We start from the raw sequence: 18,907 nt of genomic DNA, 5'->3' as shown, positions 1-18,907 counted from the left end.
TTACAATTCTTTTAATTTCAGTTGAGTCTGCTGTGATATCCCCCATCTCATTTCTTATTCAGGTTATTTGCTTCCTTTCCTGTTTTTCTTCTGTCAATGTGGCCATTGGTTTATCGATTTTGTTGATCTTTTCAGAGAACCAGCTTTTGGTCTTGTTAACTCTTTCCATTGTTTTTCTATTTCATTTATTTCTGTTCTAATTTTTATGATGTCCTTTCTTCTGGTGTCCCTGGGCTGCTTTTGCTGCGCTGTTTCTATTTGTTCGAGTTGTAGGGTTAATGTTTTGATTGTGGCCCTTTCTTCTTTTTGGATGTGTGTATTTATTGCTAAAAATTGATCTCTGAGCCCTGCTTTTGCTGTGTCCCAAAGGTTCTGATAGGATGTGTTTTCATTTCTCATTTGTTTCTGTGAATTTCTTTATTCTGCCCTTGATTTCTTCTATAACCCAGTAGTTTTTGAGCAAAATGTTGTTCAGTTTCCATGTATTTGACTTTTTTGCTTGCTTTTTCAGTTATTTATTTCTACTTTTATGGCTTTATGGTCAGAAAAGATATTTTGTAATATTTTGTTTTGAATTCTGTTAAGGCGTGCCTTGTTGCCTAATATGTGGTCTGTTCTGGAGAATGTTCCATGTGCATTGGAAAAAAAAAAAAAGGATAGTTGGCTGTTGTTGGGTGGAGTGTTCTGTATATGTTTGTGAGATCAAGTTGGTTGATTGTGGCATTTCGATCTTCAGTGTCTTTATTGAGCTACTTTCTGTATGTTATGTCCTTCATCGAAAGTGGTATGTTGAAGTCTCCTACTATTACTGTGGAGCTATTTCTTTTTTCAGTGTTGTTAGATTTTGTTTTATATATTTTGGAGCCCTGTCATTGGGTGTGTAAATATTTATTATGGCTATGTCGTCCTGGTGTATTGACCCTTTAATCATTATATAGTATCCTTCCTTATCCTTTGTGATGGATGAATTCTGCTCTAAAGTCTATTTTGTCAGAGATTAACATTGCCACTCCTGTTCTTTTTTGATCATTGTTTAATGTATTTTTTCCATCCTTTGAGTTTTAGTGTGTTTGTGTCTTTGAGTCTAAGGCGTGTCTCTTATAGGCAGCATATAGATGGATCGTGTTTTTTAATCCACTCTGCCACTCTCTGTCTCTTTATTGGCGCATTTAGTCTATTTACATTCAGCATAAATATCAAGGCATCCTGATTGCACGTTCCATCAATATCAGACTGCAGAAGCTAATAAAAATCTTCAATTTCTTCATCTTTGGCCCCAGTGGTTGGTGCGTGAATTTGAATGATAGTTGTATTAACTGGTCTTCCTTGTAGGCGTATGGATATTATCCTACCACTGACAGTGTTGTATGTCAGGATACATCTTGGAATGTTCTTTTTGACGATGAATGCAATGCCATTCCTCTTCAAGTTGTCGTTCCTGGCATAGCAGACCATATGATTGTCCAGTTCAGAACGGCCAATACCAGTCCATTTCAGCTCACTAATGCCTAGGATATCGATGTTTATGCATTCCATTTCATTTCTGATGATTTCCAATTTTCCTAGATTCATACTTCATACAATCCATGTTCCAATTATTAACTAATGTTTGCAGCTGTTTCTTCTCATTTTGAGTTGTGCCACATCAGCAAATGAAGGTCCCGAAAGCTTTACTCCATCCACATTATTAAGGTCGACTCTACTTTGAGGAGGCCGCTCTTCCCCAGTCGTCTTTTGAGTGCCTTCCAACCTGGGGGACTCATCTTCCGGCAATATGTCAGACAGTGTTCCACTGCTATTCATAAGGTTGTCACTGGCTAATTCCTTTCAGAAGTAGACTGCCGGGTCCTTCTTCCTAGCCAGTCTTAGTCTGGAAGCTCAGCTGAAACCTGTCCACCATAGGTGACCCTGCTGGTATCTGAGTACTGGTGGCATAGCTTCCAGCATCACAGCAATATGCAAGCCTCACAGTATGACAAACCGACAGACACGTGGGGGGCCACTATATTACCTTAGTTAAAAAAAATACGTATTACATTACATGCCTTGTTGGCCAGGAAAACTTCAATGTAGATTTAGTTTCTGAAGAACAGGATAGCCTCCCAAGGAGTTCTAATATATTTTTGTTTTCTTGCAATTTTATTAGCAAGAAAATAACCTGGAGAGTTTGTCCTCCAAAGAGTTAGGCTCCATTCTGGGCACACAGAAGACTGTCTTCTGAAACTTTAGATTCCAAAAGTCATTGCTTTTACGTTTCTTATTCAAAATCATAAAGTTCACTTATTTCTTAGTTTCTCTGTTAGTCTTTGATGCAATGATGTTTAGTGTTACCAATGTGGACTGAATCATAGTGGAAGATTATCTTGTAGGGTGCAATTGTTCTTGTTTAAAATACTGGACCACATAGATGGCTGAGTGTTTTATGCACATGTCTTATAAACACAGACAACACTGTAATGCATGCAACTCAGTTGGAGTATATCTTGCTTTGGAAGGCCAGTTGTTTCAAGTGTCTTTTTGTGTCTACCATTCTCTGCATTCTTGTCGGGCATTTTATTATTGATGTCCCTCATTAATGCCACGGGCATTTTTTTGTTTCCTTTCGATGGCATTCCCATGAGGTCATGTCACAGCTCACCTCTTTCCCAGATTGCAAAGGTGCACAATTGGCATGTCTTTCTTGAGCTTTTTTTTCTGTAGTCATGAGATGGGGGTTAAGGCTGGTTCTTGGCAAGCATATAGGCAGCACTGAGCTGTTAGTTGGTTGCTGCCTGATCAGAAAGCTTTAAGATTGAGGCAGGAGAAAATGGACAGGGCTAACGCAAGGGAGGAGTCCCTGGGTCAGGCAAATGATTAAGCACCTGACTACTAGCAGAAAGATTGATGGTTTGAACCCATCCAGAGGCACCTTGGAAGAAAAGACTGGCAATCTACTTTTGAAAAATCAGTCATTGAAAACCCTATGGAGCACAATTCTACTCTGACACACATGGGGATCACTGTGAGTCAGAGTCATCTCAAGGGCAACTGGGGAATAGAAGCCAATGCAGATGGACAACAGGCTAAAAAAGAAGAAGATGAGGCAGTTGTTCCTATTCCATGCCCTCTAACACTTCGGGCTTTCCAGCCAGCCACATGAATCATGTTACTACTATCCAAGATGGACACTATATCCTAATAGAAGATCTTTGTAAGGAGTAATAATAGGTGAATGTGCTTAAAAAATTGACTTGGCCATTTTTTAAGCAAATATTTGTTCCTTCTGGATCATTCTTTTAAGCAAATCTTTGTCCCTTCTGGATCAGTTTTTTTTTCTTTTTGTTTTGCTTTATTTTTGTTTTGGCTCATTCTTTTAAGCATATCTTTGTTCCTTCTGGATCAAGTGAAATGATAAAAAGGGAAAGAAACTGATCTAGGCAATTATGTGTGGACTAGGAAGCAAAAGGGGCAGAGGAGAAGTGAGATTAGAACAATCAAAATGATCCCAAAATAAAAACTTCCTTGATCAATCAAGAGCTTTGAGGTTTTTTTTTAAAATAATTTTTATTGTGCCATATACACCTTGCTAAATAAAAAATAAAATAACTTGCTACACACTCCCAGTTACTCTCCCCCAATGAGACAGCCTGCTCTCTCCCTCCACTCTCTCTTTTCGTGTCCATTTCGCCAGCTTCTAACCCCTTCCACCCTCTCATCTCCCCTCCAGGCAGGAGAGGCCAACATAGTCTCAAGTGTCCACCTGATCCAAGAAGTTCATTCCTCACCAGCATCCCTCTCCAACCCATTGTCCAGTCCAATCCATGTCTGAAGAGTTGGCTTCGGGAATGGTTCCGGTCCTGGGCCAACAGAAGGTCTGGGGGCCGTGACCACTGGGGTCCTTCTAGTCTCAGTTAGACCATTAAGTCTGGTCTTACGAGAATTTGGGGTGTGTATCCCACTGCTCTCCTGCTCCCTCAGGGGCTCTCTGTAGTGTTCCCTGTCAGGGCAGTCATCGGTTGTAGCCAGGCACCATCTAGTTCTTCTGGTCTCAGGATGATGCAGTCTCTGGTTCATGTGGCCCTTTCTGTCTCTTGGGCTCGTAATTGCCTTGTGTCCTTGGTGTTCTTCATTCTCCTCTGATCCAGGTGGGTTGAGACCAATTGATGCATCTTAGATGGCTGCTTGTTAGCATTAAGACCCCAGACACCACTCTTCAAAGTGGGATGCAGAATGTTTTCTTAATAGATTTTATTATGCCGATTGACTTAGATGTCTCTTGAAACCACGGTCCCCAGACCCCTGTCCCTGCTACGCTGGCCTTCGAAGCGTTCAGTTTATTCAGGAAACTTCTTTGCTTTTGGTTTACTCCAGTTGTGCTGACCTCCCCTGTATTGTGTGCTCTTTCCCTTCACCTAAAGTAGTTCCTGTCTACTATCTAATTAGTGAATACCCCTCTCCCACCCTCCCTCCCTCCCCCTTCTCGTAACCACAAAAAATGTTTTCTTCTCAGTTTAAACTATTTCTCAAGTTCTTATAATAGTGGTCTTATACAACATTTGTCCTTTTGCAACTGACTAATTTCACTCAGCATAATGTCTTCCAGGCTCCTCCATGTTATGAAATGTTTCACAGATTCCTTACTGTTCTTTATCGATGCATAGTATTCCATTGTGCGAATATACCATAATTTATTTATCCATCCATCCGTTGATGGGCACCTTGGTTGCTTCCATCTTTTTGCTATTGTAAACAGTGCTGCAATAAACATGGGTGTGCATATATCTGTTCGTGTAAAGGCTCTTATTTCTCTAGGATATATTCCAAGGAGTGAGATTGCAGGATCCTATGGTTGTTCTATTTCTAACTTTTTAAGGAAGCGCCAAATCGATTTCCAAGGTGGTTGTACCATTTGACATTCCCATCAGCAGTGTAGAAGTGTTCCAGTCTCTCCACAACCTCTCCAACATTTATTATTTTGTGTGTTTTGGATTAATGCCAGCCTCATTGGAGTGAGATGAAATCTCATTGTAGTTTTGATCTGCATTTCTCTAATGGCTTATGATCGTGAACATTTCCTCATGTATCTGTTAGCTACCTGAATGTCTTCTTTAGTGAAGTGTCTCTTCATATCTTTTGCCCATTTTTTAATAGGGTTATTCGTCTTTTTGTAGTTGAGTTTTTGCAGTATCACGTAGATTTTAGAGATCAGGCGCTGATCAGAAATGTCATAGCTAAAAACTTTTTCCCAGTCTGTAGGTAGTCTTTTTAAGAGCTTTGAGGTTTTTGTCAGACATGGACAGGATGAATTTTTTAATACCTTTCAGCCATGAGGAAGGGGATTAGTTATATAAATTACAATGCGTCCTTACAATGGAATGCTATGCAGTCTTTTCCAAGGATGAGTTAGGTCTCTATGTTTTGACATGGCAAGGTATCCAACATAGAACATTGTTTGTTCTAGTTTTTAAGCCAATAATAAATAGTGCGTAAATGGAAAAAAAAGAACAAAACCAAAAAGTACAAATACCAAATTGCTAACAATATTTATGTCAAACTAGGTATGAGGATTTGCAATTTAAATGCTACACACTTTTGCATTCTTAAAATGTTGTTAAGTAAATGTGTAATTACTTTTTATAGTCAGAAACAAAACAGTAAAGACATTTGCACTTTGAGAAAGAAATTTTAACAATTTTCAGTGGCTATGTCTGGCATCTACTTCCAAAAATCACAGCCATTGACAACCCTATGGAGCACAGTTCTACTCTAACACACATGGGGTCTCCATGGGTCAGAGTCGACTCGACAGCAACTTTTTTTTTTTTGAGTTAAGTTTTTTAAAAAGCAGAGAAGAAAGGGGTTTTACTGCAGAGCTTGACTATAAATCAGGCTAAGGGGAATAGGAAGCTCAGCCTCCTTTAGAAAACAGAGGAATGCTCCTGCCGAGCCAGCGTCAGGATAAGACATGTGGAATTGGGCTGTTAGCCGTTGGCATGGGTTTCCAGCGTCTACCACCAACCTCCTTCCCCAAGGTTGCACAACTTGAACACCCTTTGCCATGCCTTGTTTGTCTTTGTACCTCCACCCGCAACTCATGCACCTGGTGTATGTTCAACAAATGATGGTGGAAGAGCCAGCTAGTGGTTTAATAAGGGTAAAAAGGAGTGAGTGAGATATGAGCAAGTAGCATTACTCCTGGAGGACTGAAACCCATTCTAGCAAAGGCTTAGAGAGGAAAAACTGTGAAATAGCAGGGTGAAGAAATATCCCCTGGCATTCACCCAAGTGTGTGTGTGTGTGTTTGTTTGGTTTGCTGTCCTTTGGATTTTCTTAACCAGACTCATTTTTTTTTATTGTACTTTAAATGAAGGTTTACAGAACAAACTAGCGTCTCATTAAACAGCTAGTACGCATATTGTTTTATGACATTGGTTAACCACCCTACGACATGTCAGCACTCTCCCTTTTCAACCCTGGCTTCTCTATTACCAGCTTTCCTGTTCCCTCCTACCTTCCATTCCCTGCCCCAGGGCTGGTGTGCCCCTTTAGTCTTGTTTTGTTCCATCGGCCTGTCTAATCTTTGGCTGTAGGGTGAACCTCGGGAATGACTTCATTACTGAGCTGAAAGGGTGTCCGGGGGCCATACTCTCAGGATTTCCCCAGTCTCTGTCAGGCCAGCAAGATAACCAGACTCAATTTTATGTTAAATTTGATCAGTTACGTCTTTCCTTATATGCCTCCCTTGTGCATTTCAAGCCATCTGCCGTCACAGCCACATCCTTAGAGTACATTATGTCCTCCTTGCTTCTTCCTGCCTGCTTTCACTTGCTCTGTCTCCAAGTCGACTTTTAGACAGACTCCAGGCTGGGCCCTGCGCTTCCAACCTTGAACTCTGCCTGCATTCTGTTCCAGGAACTTCTCCTTTTCTACTGATGTACATGGAGTGACGTCCTAATTTCTGGGGCTGTGTCTCTCAGTAGAAGCACAGCATCTCTTCTTGGCCAGGAATACAGTGCATCAATAGCCACAAAAACGAAAGGGGGGGGGGTGGTGAGAGTGCAAATGGCAGGTTGTCAGGGGTTCTGACTCCTGGCCTCCTGGGTCATGGTAAAAATCTGGTGAATTCTATGCATCCTCTTCCGAGAAAGACATACACACTTGACAAATTGTGTGGATCATTCCAGAGAGTCCACAGACCATCTGAAGCCCATTTATACGGCTAGATTATACATCCCCACATCTAGGGAGCCAATGCTCAAGGAATGAGCTCACTGGAAACTAGAATACAACTAAGTCAAGTCAAGCATATTTTTAGCATTATCTTCACACTTGTAACTATTTGGAGGCTTAATGAACTGAAGACAAAGCCAGACTGAGGTATTGCAGTTAATACTATGATGTTGGAACTGGAAGGAACAGCTTGTTTGTTAATACTTCAACTGTCAATGTATAGATATATGGCCAAGTGAATTGTAGACTGTCTGCCTTGTGTGGCTCTTAAACATTTGGGCCTAAGTCATTTAGGTTTAGGAGTATGTGTGTGTGTGAGAGAGAGAGAGACAGAGAACTTAAATTTTGAGAAATATATACCCAAAAGAGATAAAGGATTTCGTCTCCAAGTTTGATCTTTTATATTCCTTGTTCTTTTTCACGGGTTCCTGGGTGGTGCAAATGGTTTGCTGTCGAACCCACCCAACAGCTCCATGGAAGAAAGTCCTGGTAATCTGCTTCTGTAAAGATCTGCAAAAATCACAGCCAAGGAAACCCTGCGGAGCTCAGTTCTACTTTGTAACACATGGGGTTTCCATGAGTCAGAATTGACTTGATGACAGTGTGTTTGGTTCTGGTTTTTTTGGTTCTTTTTCACATCATAGACACTAACCTTTTAATGTTGCTGGTCCCTTTTCAGGGTGGACAAGCTTCATTTATACCATATCTGGAGATGTGTATATTGGTAAGTTGTAAGTATGTTGCTTTGGGTTCAATTACAATTTTAATATAAGCTCCTGAAGGGGAGGAAAGGTAGGAAGCTTTTTATGTGTTTGAATACCACACCTCCTTCCCTCCCACACCATCTCTCTACATCCTAGCACAGGTATGCCCAGAGAGGGAAGAGAATATGAACACCAGTTAGATCACCAGCCATTTTATTATGGCCAGTGTGCCTGCGAAAGATCCAGACACAATTGTGTGGGCTGACACCTCACTAAGAGGTCGGCACTCCCCATCCTGATAAAGGGATGCAGCTATAATGGGCTCCAAGGGGAGAAGGAATCTATGTTCTGGGAGGTGAGTTTGGAGCCCCAGGTGCTTCAGAGAAATCTCAAAATCCACTTTCTCCTATTCTGGGGGTTGCATGTGTTGCTTATTGAGGCTGGTTCTGGCAGGGATGTTTGAGACCCCACCAATCCTCATTTTACTTATAAGGAATATGATATCTAAAGAAGGTACTGAAATTGTCCAAGGTTGCACACTGGTCCACCACCATCTGTCATTTTGTCATACTGTGGTGACTTGCATGTTGCTATGATGCCGGAAGCAATGCCACCCATATTTCAAATACCAGCAGGGTCACCCATGGTGGACAGGTTTCAGCAGAGCTTCCAGACTAAGACAGAGTAGGAAGAAAGGTCTGGCGATCTACTTCTGAAAATCAGCTAATGCAAACTATGGATCACAACAGAACGTTGCCCAACTCACTTGGTTTGGACACATCATATGATGGAATCAATCACTGGAGGAGGCCATCGTGTTTGGTGAAGTAGAGGGCTGGTGAGGGGGGACTCTTGGTGAGATGGATTGGCAGAATGGCTGCAATGAAGGAGTCCAACAAGCTAGCGATGCCGAGGATGATGCAGGCCCGAGCACGTTTCGTTCTTTTGTACATGAGGTTGCCCTGAGTCAGAGCTGACTTGTCGGCAGCTATTTACATATTGGTAGATCCAGGACCAGAACCAAGGAATTCTCAGCCCTGCTCCCCGTGCCCCACCCACCACAGGGAACACATCATCTCACTTGTCTGCTCAAGTCTGAGTCCTTTGACCTCCCCAGCAACAGAAGAGCCAGGGGATAGAAAGAGTGGGAGAGTGAGGCTTAGCAAGCAGGCTGGCTCCTGCCTGTGTCTGCTCCCACCTCCGCATCCTGAAGCAGCCAGTGGTGCCAGGAAAAAAGCCCTCTGGGGGATTGACATAAAAACCCGAAGTAGATGCCATTGGTACCCCACCCTCATCCCTGGGTCTTACCTCCTTAGTGCCCACTGGACAACTTCCAGCTTCTGGTAGGTGCAGTGCTTTGCATGAGGGCTTTCCTGAAAACCAGAGAAGGCTGCTCCACCCCATTCAAGGCAGGATGTAAACCCTGGGGAATTAACACTCCCAGAAGGCATCTTGGCCCTCAGGTAGGACAACTGTGAGGCCTGTGTGTGAGGCTTTTTCCTAGAGCTGCCTGCAGCAGGAGTGTTCTCGATAACACACCCTTTATTGAGGGCCTTCCCTTTCCTCTGTAACTTTCCCAACTTCTGGGATCACATCCCAAATAAACTCCTCGTCCTTGAACCTGGGGGTCAGGCTGTGCTTCTGTGAAAACGCAAACTTCCTGGGGCCCTAACATGGCTGCCACCTTGGGCAACACAGCCCTAGATAGCCCCAGACAGCTGGCTTGCTGAGAACTGCTCAGAGCTAGAAGGCTGTATCCACAGCTATTGAAATCATTCTGTACAGTCTTTGGAGTCACTGAGAGGTGCAAACACATGCTAACTGAAAGGTTGGAGGTTCGAGTTCACTCAGAGGCACCTCAGAAGGAATTCCTGGCAACCTACTTATGAAAAGTCAGCCAATGAAAACCCTATGGATTAAAAAGTCATCTATATGAGACCAAACTGTCAACAGGTTACTTTAAAACAAAGATGAGGAGGTAAGGGAACAGGGAAACTAGATTAATGGAAAACAGAACAACCAGAACAGAAATAACAGAATATTCACCCGTTGTGAAGAATGTAAGCAATGTCACTGAAGAAATTGGGTAGAAATCGTTGAATGGGAAACTAAAATGTAAACCTTTGCCGAAAGCACAGTAAAATATCATTTAGAAAAAAAGAAAGGAAACCTTGTGCAGCATAGTTCTACTCTGATATCCGTGGAGTTGCCATGAGTTGGAGTCAACTCCATGGCAACTGGTATACATCCTTTAAAAGAGGTGTTCGGTTGCCTGAAACGATGCTTCTGGAAAATAATGGTAACACAAACCCATGTATTTTGAACTTCTAATATGGTAGAAATGAGTTTAGTTCCTTTTTCTTCTGAATAGCATTTCAGTTACAGGTCAGAAGCACAATTTATTTTAGCATTCAAGAAAATGTGGAAAAAATGTAGTAGAATTACAATTCCACATTAACCATCTGGGAGAGATGAGGCATTGTTTGTTTTTATGATCTTTTGAAAACCCTCAGAATCACATAGTACTTTATAAAGTTGGAGAGAAAAAATATTTTTATGGAGTTAGCACCCCTAACTGTGGCTCAGTGGTTAAAAGCTACGGCTGCTAATCAAAAGGTTGGCAGTTCATATCCACCAGCCGCTCCTTGGAAACCCTATGGGGCAGTTCCGCCCTGTCCTATAGGGTTGCTATGAGTCAGAATCGACTTGACAGCAACAGGTTAGCACCCCTAACTTATGATTTCAAGAGCAACAAAATAAAATAATCCGCACAAATGGAAAGCAATAAAGAAAGTACATAAATTCTAAAGTGGTAGAGATACCAGAAATATTTGCATAGAATGAGAAACATTTTTCAAAAAGAATCAGATAGTAAATATTTTGGCTTTGCCAGGGCCAGATGGGCTCTGTGGCAACTGCTCAACTCTGCCCTTGTAGCACAAAAACAGCCCCAGACCATGCATGGGTGAATGGGCGTGGCTCTGTGCCAATAAAACTTTATTTATAGCCGGTGAAATTTAAATTTCATATACTTTCCATTTTTTTTATACTTTCATTTGTCTTGAAATGCTGTTCTTTTGATTTTTTTTTTACCACCCATTTAACAATGTAAAAACCTTCCTTAGCACAAAAATAGTCAGCTGGCAGTGGGAGTTTGCCAGCCCCTAGAAGACAGCAAAGCTCCCCACTGATTTTGGTTTCGATGACATTGTAGAGGATGAACGGAAGAAAAACGACAACATCATCCTCACAGTGTGTTTTAATCAGTAGTTGTAGCCTTGTTGCCTGATAGACCTTTGGTCTAAGCAGTTAACAATTGAAAAACTGCAATTCACGGTGTAAACATGACCTACACTTGCCCTTGTTCTCCAGGTGGGGCAGGGTTTCCTCATCATCTCTACTCACTGGCCTGGTCCTCCTTTGTGACCACCGGCTACAAGTGCAAAACATCTGGCAGGAGATGGGGTCATGGTCTGTAGCCTTGGACTGAACTTGCATCTGTCCAGAGTAAACTGGACCATGGAGAGACTCCACTCACAAAATGGGCATCTTAGGGACTCTGCTTTTGCCAGTGAGTGACCTGCCAAATGACATCTTTTGAATTTTATCTCCTTTCTTTCCTCTTACCTACTACCCCCTCCCCAAAAAAAACAGTTGCTGTCAAGATGATTTCGACTCATGATGACCCCATGTGTTGCAGAGTAGAACTATTCTCAGAGGGTTTTCAATGGGTGCGACCTTTTCAGCAGCAGATCAGTCAGCTTTCCTTCCAAGGCACCTCTGGGCAGATGCGAACCAACGATCATTTGGTTAGTGTTGTTGCTGTTGTGTGCTGTCCAGTTGATTCCGACAGAGCATGTGACGGAGTAGAACTACCCCCATAGGGTTTCCTAGGCTGTAATCTTTATAGGATCAGATTCCCAGGTCTTTTCTCTCAAAGAGCGGCTGGTGAGTTTAAACCACCAACCATTCAGTTAACAGCCAAGCACTTAGCCATTGCACCACCAGGGCTCCTTTTTTGGTTAGTAGTCGAGCGCTTAACCGTTTGCACCACCTGGGGACTACCCACCCTTTCTAGGAGTGTTAATGAGAAAAAAAAAAAAGACAAAACCAAATAGCCAGAGGAAAAGAAATAACAAAAATAGCTGTTTAATATGTACTGATTTATAAAGTCTGTAGAGGGAATAAGGAGCCCTGGTGTGCAGTGGTTAAAGTGCTTGGCTGCTAACCAAAAGGTCGGCGGTTCAAACCCACCAGTGGCTCCGCTGCTTCCATAAAGATTTACAGCCTTGGAAACCCTATGGGGCAGCTCTACTCTCCTTTAGGGTCGCTATGAGTCGGAACTGACTCGACGGCAGTGGGTTTGGTTTTTGGTTTATAGAGAGAATCCAGAAAAAGCTTTCTAACTTCCCTGCCTCAATTTTATCCTGCATTATAAAAGCAGCAGGGCATCAGCCAGCCACAGATGGCGGGAATAGATAAGCAGGCAGTTGTCTTTCTCCGAATGTGGAACACCTCCTTCTGTTGCAGTAGATCTTGTCTCCCTACTTAGTGTATTGGGATGGAATAAATAGGCTGCAATTTTAGTTGAGAAAATAATCTGGAAAAATTACATCAAATGGAGATTGAGGAGGACTATTCAAAATATTAATTGATGCACAAAGTGCTTAAAAGGTGAACATTGGTACATTCCATTGAGTACAGACAGGTGGAGTTTTGAACATTAGAAAATGCTGGATATCTATTAGTTATGGAAGTTAGACATTTTCAAGTTCAGAGTACATACTGTGAAGACATGTAATGGTGCTGTAATGCTTTACCCTGAAGAAGAGAAGGAGTTAACAGAACTAAAATGAAGAGAATTAATGCATTCTTATTAAAAGAAAGTGTTCATTTGAGATGTGTTGTGCTTTTCAGGGATCTTGTTAATTTTTGATACATGTGTTTTTCAACAACGGAGAGTCTCCTAAGCTGACTGTTGAATTTAATAACTGTTCGGGAGATTTAATCATGGTGCACGAGAGAGAGACCCCTTTGACAATTACCTTTTGCTGGGGCAACGAGTCCTTTCACCAGCCATCAGCTGAAATCTGCAGCATATGATGTTTTTTTTTTTTTAAAATAAAAAGAAAATAAAACTACATGGTTGGAAAACCAGCAGATACCAAAATTACTAGTAAGGAACCCCTTCACTGCAGCTGCGGTGAAAATGAGGTTCACATTAACAAAGTCACCAGGAGGGTAGAAAGTTTACATCTTGCATCCCTGAACCTAGGTACATTTTATTAGCTTGAATGCCAGTCCCCTAGAAAGACCACTATCAAGTATACCATAAAAAGCCCATTGCCGTCAAGTCAGTTCCGACTCATAGCGACCCTATAGGACAGAATAGGACTGCCCCATAAGGTTTCCAAGGAGTGGCTGGTGGATTTAAACTGCTGATCTTTTGGTTCGCAGCCGAGCTCTTAACCACTATGCCACCAGGGCTCCCATTAGTGCTTAGAAAATATTGTACAGGTAATCTCCGATTTACAGTGTATTCGAGTTATGACAAACCGCACTTACAGGACTGTCGGTTTTTTTTTGTCTGTTTTGTTTTTGGTACATCTTATTGTTAGTAATACATACTACATACAACATTGCGGCACGTAATTGGCTGCTGTCATCATATCTGTAAATTGGTATGTAATGTTGCCAACCCCCAAAGACAAAAATTGGGTTTATAAAGATAGTGATAATAAAAGACAACAATAATGAAAACTAAAAAAAGATAAATAAGGTATTCAGTCAGAACCGACTTATGATGGAGTCCTTAGAACAGAACCCCGTCTTAATTTGGGGACTGCCTATATTTAGAAACCTCAAAATATTTGCCTGTGGTTACTGAACTGAGGGAAACCCTGGTGGCATAGTGGTTAAGTGCTACGGCTGCTAACCAAAAGGCCTGCAGTTCAGATCCACCAGCTGCTCCTTGGAAACCCTATGGGGCAGTTCTACTCTCTCCTATAGGGTCGCTATGAGTCGGAATTCACTCGATGGCAATGGTTTTTTTTTGTTTTTTCTTTTTATTGAACTGAGAGCTAACTGGCTTATGCAGGCAGTAAATTATTTCACACTATCCATGCTTAATTTGTGCTCAACCTTTTGCTTCTGGTTCTGGGTGGTATTAAGAAGTTTGACATGGCCCATGGTTTTACAATACAGTTGAGGAAACACATACATGGAGTAGAAGCTCTCTTACTTGACCTCTCCTTGCCCAACTAAAGAGTCCCTGGGTAGCACAGATGATTAAGCACCACACTACTAACTGAAAGGTTGCTGGTTTGAACCCTGAACCCACCCAAAGATGCCTTCGAAAAAAGCCCTGGTAATCTGCCTCTGAAAAGTCACAGCCCTGAAAACCCTATGGAGCACAGTTCTGCTCTGCACATATGGGGTCACCATGAGTGGAATTGACTTGATGGCAACAGGCTTTTTGTTTTACCCAACTAACTGGATTAACCAGTGTTTTTCAGTCCTTGGTGAACACCTTAAGTGAGGCACCTGGCCATCGAGGAGGACCAGCTCTTTCCTGGTCTACCTGCCATTGCTGCTTGCCCCAGCTGAATTGTAGTGGACCTACAGGCAGTTGTGCCTGTTCTCGCCTGTTTATGCCAGTTGTAACTGTAATTGCAGTTATATAACTTCATTAAACAATATGTAAATTAATGAAATAAGTGTGAAAGAGAGTTGGTAATTCTAGAATAACTGAGTCAAATGATTTGTAAAAGTGAATCACTAAAAAATTGCTTTTGATTTAGTATGGGAGAGATGATGGTGAAAGACTGAGGGAAGTCAGAATAATCTAGAAGGATTTAGGGGCTACATTATGGGCATGCTTTATAAAAAAAGACAGTGCTTCAATCAGCAGACTCACCTTGACTACAGGTAGTCCCCGACTTACGGTAGGGTTCTGTTCTGACGACTCCTTCATAAGTAGGTTTTGACTTAAGTCAAACCTCTTTTTTAAAAAAAACAGTTTTCATTATTATTGCCGTTTATTGTCAGTATCTTTATAAATCATTGAATGTCTGTGAGTGAACATTTGGGAATGATAACATCAGCAAATTAAGCACTGCAACGTGTGTGTAGTACGTATTGCTGACGATAAGATATACAAAAATAAATAAAAAGATGTTCTTGAACGTGGTTCGTCATAACTTGAATACGTCGTAAGTTGGGGACTACCTGTATTTCGAAAATTTGGCAAATGAAAGCACATTTATGCTTTAATTTAAAATAAAATGTCGGAGGCAGTTTGACGGCCATTTCAATTAACGATCTTCATTGCATCAGGTAAGAGGGCTTCAGCCGTACATATAAAATTGGTATTATCAAAATCTGTGATGGAAACACCAGAGCAGAGTTAGTGGGTTTGTATAAAGAGAAGAAAAGAAAAGAATAAGAAACTGGCATAAGGGAAAAGTGCACAGCAATGAACTGCACACTGAAGATGCCCCACCACCTTTAAAATATGTTTTCGAGTCATGTTGCCCTTTTATGACTGTTTAGGCAAACAAATAATATGTGCAATTAAATTGTTTTCAGTTAAATTTTCCTTGACTCCACTATTAGATTTAGCATTCTTGGCACAGAGTCCCAATGGAAACTACTCATTATCTGATTTGGCTCTATTTATAATTGCAAGTAGTCAGGAACAATGAAGTATATTTTTCTTTGAGACTTACTTTAGGTTCAGGAGATAACAAGATGGGGAAAATGTCATAGAAATGACCTGGAAATGAAGATGGAAATCAGTCTTTGCTATTTTGTGACCCTGTTATAAACATGTCCTATAATAATACGGAAGCTAAAGGGACAGGTTAAATGATTAACTAGAAGCCTGACTCTGGTGTCTATGAGAAAGGTCTGTCTTAGGGTGGGGAGGTGTGGTGGTTAAGAGCTACGGCTGCTAACCAAGAGGTAGGCAGTTGGAATCCACCAGCCGCTCCTTGGAAACCCTGTGGGGCAGTTCTACTCTGTGATACAGGGTCGCTAGGAGTCGGAATCGACTCGATGGCAGCAGGTTTGGTTTTGGTTATTTTAAGGTGGAGCGTTTCAGATGGCCTCCTCAGCCTCAACACTGCGAGTCTTGTATATCAGCAAAGAGAGTAAGGCAGAAATTGCATCCCGTGTAAAGTTAGAATTTGAGGCCTTTGGACAAGCTGAACTCTTAGTTTCTAAATAAAGATTTTAGTCAAGCAAGCTACCCTGATAGGAGGTACAGAGAAATCCCAATTCAGCATTATTTTTGAGAGCTGGCTCTTACCAGCTCACTCATTAAAAAGTAATGGAGAAGTTTTTATAAACAGTTTCGGTCTGTGTATCATGAAACGTTCTATGTGATAAAAGTGGGGCCAGGAATGGACCACAAGGATAATGGGTGTTATATATGAATTAGTTGAACAGAAAGACATGGCTCATTGCTTCCAGGGAATCTCAGTAAAGCACACTTAATAAAATACTGCCCCATATCAATAGCACCCAGTTCTCAGTGAGATTCTTCTCAGGCTCCCAGACCTCTTTTTTCTTGCTTGAGGGAGAAATCGATGGATTTCTATCATTTGCCTCTATGACATTTGTTGGCCTAAATCTTTGATGGAGAAGAATACTTGCACGGTGTGTTGGTGGGCCATTATTGATTTATTTCAGCAAGTATTTATCGATTACCTACAATTGCTTAGCACTATGGGGAACTCCAAAGAAGTGCGAAGCAGGTTCCGTGCATTCAAATTATTCAAAATCCCTTTGGGGAAATGAAACATATACTCATGAGATAATCATAGAATAATTCAATTTAAAATATAAGTAAGTTGGATAGTTATGGAACAACAGCTATTGAATTATGAGCAAGACCCACTGATAAGTGCTGTGGGGGAGTCTTCTGAATGGATGGGTAATTTTCCTGCGTATGCTTGATTTTGATGAGGTTTATAACTTACCCAAGGAAACATTCTTACGCCATCCTTAATGCCAAGTTCTTTTTTCTTAATTGAGCATCTATTTGGACATGACATTAGAAGTATAAATGGAAACTCAACTGAGGATTTACCTACCTGTTCTTTTTTATGTTGGAAACCAGCCAGTTTCAGATTTGGTTAATAACAAAGACAGTCAACCAACAGAGTTAATGAGATGCCTAAGCCTCTTACTTCTGAAGTTGACATAATCTGGGGCACCGGGTGATTGAGTGGTAGACTTCTTGCCTTCCATCCAAGAGGCCCAGGTTCAATTTCTGGCCAATGTACCTCATGTGCAACCACCTCTCATTGGTCAGTGGAGGCTTGCATATTGCCATGGTGCTGAACAGGTTTCAGCAGAGTTTCCAGACCGAGAAGGAGTCAGAAGAAAGGCCTGGCAAGCTACTTCTGAAATCAGCCAATGAAAGCCCTATGGATCTCAGCAGTCCGATCCCCAGTCGATCATGGGGGTGGCACAGGCCCAAGCAGCATTTGGTTCTGTCGTGCATGGGGTCACAGTGAGCTGGGGGCTGACTCCACAACGAACAACAGTAATGTAGCTAACCATATATGTACCCGTATGAGTATAAATTTGGTGCATCATCTTTTTTGTAGGACCTGATGATGCACAACAAAAAATAGAACCTCATCACACAGCAGTGCTGGGGGAAGGTGACAGTGTCCAGGTAGAGAACAAGGTAAGCACTGGCAGTCTTCATTTTCTTCCCTTGTACTTTCTACAAGTTGGAGAAGGAAAATGCCTACATTTCCTGTGTATCTGGAATTTTTCTCCAGGAGAGAAAGACCTGGTGATCTGCTTCCATGAAGATTATAGCCTAGAAAACCCTATGGGGCAGTTCTACTCTGTCCCATGGGGTCACTATGCGTTGGAATTGACAGCACCTGATCTAGCTCATAGTGGGTACCCAATCATGGCAGCTGGAAAGTTCACTGATCTAAAATATCTAGTTTTACAGGTAGTCATGCCTGATACATGTTACCTAATGAGGATTCATACCTTAGGCCCTAAGGCTTAGAGCACATAACAGTTTCTGCAACTAGAAAAAGGCCCTAAGGGACCCCGACTCCCTGGGGCTCCTGGCCAGGACTCTCCTCACTGGGAACTAGCCTTAGCCTGGGGAAGAGGCAAAGGAGGAAGGTGTGACTTCCCCAGTGCTGCCCTCAACCTCCCTTGTACAGCTCTGAGGTCAACAATGCAGAGCTGATTTCTTCTCTGTCTTCCTTCTGTTTCTGTTCTTTCTGCCCTTTCACTGCTCTTCATTTCTGTGTCCTCCATCCTCATGCCTCTTGGTTGTTGACCAGAAGTGCAGACAGTTTCCTCTACAGTGGCCAACCTCTAGGGCAGGAGTGGTGGGGAAGGAGAGGACAATGCAGATCATACCTTCTCTCTGCCCCAGCTTCCCCTGCTCTATCCCATAGCGTTTGGCCCTTGTCAGGCCAGCTCATGCCAGACTGCTGGAACCCTTGTCTTCTTCACTCAGAGGGGGAAATTGCCTTTCATGACCATTATTTTGAAGTCTGCCATGCCAAACGAAAAAAACAAACCCATTGTCTTCAAGTTGATTCCGACTCGTAGAACTGCTCCGTAGGGTTTTCTTTCACACTGCCGACTTTTCGGTCAGCAGCCAAGCACTTAACCACTGCGCCACTGGGGCTCCTGTCGTCATGATAGGCAGCAAAGGCAGGGGGCTTGGTTTACAATAAGGAGCCCTGGTGGCACAGTGGTTACGTGCTCAGCTGTTGATCAAAACGTTGATGGTTCAAACCCACCAGTTGCTTTGCTTTAGAGAAAGATGTGGCAGTCCATTTCCATAAAGATTACAGCCTTGGAAACCCTATGGGGCAGTTCTACCCTGTCTTACAGGGTTGCTTTGAGTTGGAATCAACTTGGCGGCAATGGATGATTATATGCTAAATTTAAGAATCTTTAAGCCAGAACCTTTGATTTCTTAGAAGAAGCTCAAACCCCAACAG

General features: G+C 42.1%; 1 protein-coding gene across 1 annotated transcript in view; it reads left to right on the top strand.

Moving 5' to 3' along the window:
• Positions 1–18,907, top strand: part of PIR (pirin) — a 123,337-nt gene that overhangs the window by 92,124 nt on the left and 12,306 nt on the right. Inside the window, exons 7-8 of the mRNA XM_064278024.1 lie at positions 7,889–7,933; positions 17,528–17,610. Coding sequence (XP_064134094.1) covers positions 7,889–7,933; positions 17,528–17,610 — 128 coding nt within the window. The remainder of the gene's footprint in view (positions 1–7,888; positions 7,934–17,527; positions 17,611–18,907) is intronic.

Source organism: Loxodonta africana, chromosome X, assembly GCF_030014295.1.
Source record: "Loxodonta africana isolate mLoxAfr1 chromosome X, mLoxAfr1.hap2, whole genome shotgun sequence".
NCBI classification, from domain to species: Eukaryota; Metazoa; Chordata; class Mammalia; order Proboscidea; family Elephantidae; genus Loxodonta; species Loxodonta africana.
The sequence above is the reverse complement of the archived record's forward strand: the minus strand, read 5'-3'. Positions and strand labels throughout refer to the sequence as shown.